Raw genomic sequence first — 4148 nt, 5'->3', positions numbered from 1 at the left:
GAAGCGGCTTCTTTGGTGAAAAAAATTTTTTAAAATAGATTTTTTTTTTTAATTTTTTTTAATTTTTTTTTCTTTTCAATTTTTAAATGAGAAAGCAGCTCGCCTCCGGGTAAAAAAGGGAGCTGGGGTGACTTGCTCTCCTGCGGGTTTTAGGGAGGAAAGGGCAGGTTCGGAAGAGGTACGAGGGGGGGGGTTAAGCCATTCGGTGCCTGGGAGTAAATTGGTGGTAGCAGCGCGCACCTCCACCTCTCAGCCGCGGAGCAACCGCACCGCTCCGCACTCCCCCACCGCGGGGGCTGGAGCATGTCGCGATATGAATTCCTCCTGGCTTCACTAGGCTGGATGGAAGGGCTTAAAACACCACGAATTAAAATGGATCTGGGATCAGCAAATGTGGTTTTTTGAGTCCTCCGTAGCTCTTGGGGCTTCCCCAAGTCACCCTCTACCACCTCCCCCCCCCCAAAATAAGTTATCTGGGCTTCAGAGGCTGAAATATTTGCCTAAAGACGTGTTATTTTTGGGAAAAGAATCTGTTTTCGCTCGTCCTGGAGATCCCCCCGAGCAGCCTTTTCCGTCAAGTGTCTTTTCCGTGAGCCGGGGTTGTATGAAATAGATTTGCCTTTATGAGCTGTGTGGGCACATATAGGTAAATTCGGAGGTCATTGTAATCCCATATACACTCTCCTCACTCTACACACTCGTATAGATAGGCACACATACACTTTGCAAAGGCAAACGTATTTCACACGTACATAAATAAACACAGCAAATACTTGGGCTTTGAATTTGGTCATGAGAAAATCCTGGCACCAGCAGCCGGCCAATATTTCTGCCTAAACCCTAAGAAAAAGCAAAGCGGATCCTGCAATTCCAGCAACCTCCTGGGCACTGCAGTCGTGAAATTCAAAGAAAAAAACCTGATTTAGCCCAAGGCACCTTCCAAATTTGCTGGTGTGACATGGACCCACTTTGGCGTTTTGCAGAAAACCTTTAATGCCACCCAGCCCTGGAAATCCCCTTGGAAACACTATCACCCTCCAAACGCTTAAATTACATGAGAAAGGGCTCTTACCTTCCGCACGAATAAAAATTCGGGTTCAACATAAACGAAAAGTGAAGCTATAAAAGATTTTAGAAGGAAGCAACAGAAAGAGAAGCAAACAAAATCCGCCCCAAAGTAGATCTGACCATTTGAAAACGCTGCGAACAACACGGAACGCCTTTTACAACGCAAAAAAATCTGGGAAACCACGTCTTTCTCCACGCACCCATTTTACATTTCACATCTGAAGCGAAAGAAAGCCTTTATCCGTATTTATTTCCTTCTTTATTTCCGCCCCAGTTACAAATCCAACCCAATATAATCTTTCTTTCGGGTTAACTCCCACCAAAACCTCTCTTGGCGTGGACGTTGAAGGCGCTTTGTGCAGATAAGTTTGCAGGGGTTTTGATAACCTTGACTTTGCTTTTTTTTTTTTGTGTGTGTGTGTGTGTAATTGTAACGCAACTGTCAGATAATATCATTTCCCTTTGGATGCGGAATGGTAAAAAAAAAAAAGAAAAGGGAAAAAAGAAAGAGAAAAAATAATAATAAAAAAGCAGTGTTTCTGGGTTCTGCTTTTAAAAAGGCCAATTTTGGAGGGGGAAACGCCGGAGGAGAGGTTTTGCTGGTGCCACAGACCCGAAGCGTGTGTGCATGGGGGTCCACACGCGACCCACACGCATGCAGCCCTGCATGCACATACAACGCCACGTACCCCAGCCGCCCTTCTGCTGCTGGAGCCCTAATTATAGCACAGACCCTGAGACACGGCGGATATTTTAATCCACATACCACAGGCAACCCATGCAAGCCGTTGCTTAGATCTGAGCAGTATTTTCTAGCCAGGAAATCTCGCTCCAACTTTTTTAGGGAAATTCAATCCATCCCTTCACATGGTTCCCCACTTATTGACCTGAAAGAAGCCTCTGAATCCACCTAGCTTCAAATTAGGAGGGAAACAAACCCGAATATTCACATACACGTAGATTTCAAGCCATATGCAACCTCTACAGGGAAAATAAAATGCGTTCAATGAAAGCCTCTTTTCAGACAATCCCAAACTTAAAACATCTGCTCGACACACAGAAACAATTTTTTTTTTTTTTTGCCTTCGCAAAGACCTCAATTCGCCAGGAAGAAAAAAAAAAGAAGAGCAGCAGCTTTTTCCTCCCTGAGTCTCCCAACGAGCTTCCAAGCAGTGAAATGAGCCACAGCGCACAACTCCAGCCCGAGGTGTTTGTAACTGCAAATTAGACCCTTTTTTTTTACCCCACTTCAACGCTGAGCGAAGCCAAAGAAGACAAATTCGCTTTAGCAGACGGAAAGAAAGCATTTGCATAGAAAGCAATACGAAGGGACAACGACAAAAAAAAAAAAAAAAATCAGGGTTCGTCTGCCTTCAAAACCACAACACCCCCCTCCCAAAAACAACCCCTCCCAAACAAACAAGCCCCAAGTCTCTGCGATTTCAGAGCAAAGCCACCTCATCTTCTTACATTCTGCAGCGCTGATGGCAAGGACCAAATTTTCTTTGCATAAGCACATGCACCGCACATTTTCTCCATATAAACAGCGAGAGGACGAGTTCTCAAAGAGCTCTCTGCTCCTTTTTCTCAGCTCTAATATAGATTTAAAGAAAAAAAAACAACAACAAAACGCAAGCAAACAGCATTTCTAGGAAGAATTTTTTTTTTTCCAAGAGACAGCAACAATACAGAACATTACTGTGCCAATTTCTGGAGGAGAAGTTGGCAGGGCAGCGAGCACATTACTGCATATTCGCATTACTCTTGCTCTTATTAGCTATGGATGATTACTAATTGCTGAAATTAGCTACTGGTAATGAATGATTCCCTTACCTTTTGCTTCATTGTCAGAATTGTCAGTGCTGGTGTCAGTGTTTTTATTCAGGTCTTTCTCTGCTTCCGAAGGACTTATTTTGGGTGCTGGGGCGCTTTTTTCTGTTTTAATTTCGTTCGTGGATGTGTTCTGAGTATTATCTGTTTTTGTGTTTTCGGGGAAACTCACTTTAGCCACCGGGGGCGGCGGAGGAGGTGGAGGAGGTGGTGGTGCTGGTTCCAGATGCTCATTCCTTGGGTTCAGGCTCGCCCTGGATTCAAAACTTGCCTCAAACTCATTTGGATTGCTGCAGTTTGACGTCTTCTCCATGGAGGGGTAACCTTGGCTTGCTCGGTAGTAGCTAGGAACGGGGACTTCATGGTCATTTAGGCAAGACTCAGGCATTTGGTTGGGGTAGAGGGCTGTCTCTGTGGCATTTTTTGCTCTTTTGTCAGCGTTATACATACAGCAAACATTCTCTTCCTTGACATTGGTTGGGAAGGAGCAGGATGGGAGCTGTCTTGCAACAGGTTGCTCGATCCTGTACGTATTTTTGGGGTCACACCAAGTGTCTAGCTGAGAAAGGTAAGATGGATAGGTGCTGAGAGACAAGGTAGCGCTATTCACCTCGTCCCTTTTGGAAAGAGACGGGATAATTCCACAGTTCCTCATGACTCCGCAGCTGAAATCGCTCCCAGGCTGCATGTACATCCCTTGGCTGGAGGAATAATTCTCCCCTCTACAGGTACCGGCCAACGAGTCCATCAAAAACGAGTTAGAAGTCACATTGTTGGGACATGACATTTTCAGAGAGGGTTTTTAAGGAGGAATACTCCAGCCAGGGGCTGACATCTTTTTTTTAGGGGGAAAAAATATCAAGCACCATAATTATCCACGCATCGCTCTCCCCCCCTCCACCCCCCCACGTGATGCCCAGGCCAATGAGGATTGAAAATGGCCTTGATGATTCAGACGGGGACGACGTCACGGGGGTCAAGTTGTCGGGACCGGGAGTGGCACCGTGGAGCAACAGCGACATCTGCCAGCACCGGGCCGGGACCTTCACGTTGAACAAAGGCAGAGCCCCGCTCCCCGCCCGCCCGTTTGTTTACCAACGGAGCCACGCGTGGAAAGGGGGCGAAGGAAGAAGGGAGGGGGGGGGGAGTGGGGGAAAAACCCCAACAAACCCAATTAAAAAAAAAAATTAAAAAAAAAATCCCCCCCCTTTTTTTTTTTTTAATTTAGGGGGCAGCGGGTAAAATTTAAA

General features: G+C 45.9%; 1 protein-coding gene across 1 annotated transcript in view; it reads right to left on the bottom strand.

Annotated features, from left to right (window-relative positions):
• HOXC10 (homeobox C10) overlaps positions 1–3685 on the bottom strand; it is a 4036-nt gene extending 351 nt beyond the window's left edge. Inside the window, exon 1 of the mRNA XM_075525610.1 lies at positions 2902–3685. Within this exon, the coding sequence (XP_075381725.1) occupies positions 2902–3685 (784 nt within the window). The remainder of the gene's footprint in view (positions 1–2901) is intronic.
• Positions 3686–4148: the final 463 nt, after the last annotated feature.

The sequence above is a fragment of the Mycteria americana genome, chromosome 26, assembly GCF_035582795.1.
Source record: "Mycteria americana isolate JAX WOST 10 ecotype Jacksonville Zoo and Gardens chromosome 26, USCA_MyAme_1.0, whole genome shotgun sequence".
NCBI lineage: Eukaryota > Metazoa > Chordata > Aves > Ciconiiformes > Ciconiidae > Mycteria > Mycteria americana.
The sequence above is the reverse complement of the archived record's forward strand: the minus strand, read 5'-3'. Positions and strand labels throughout refer to the sequence as shown.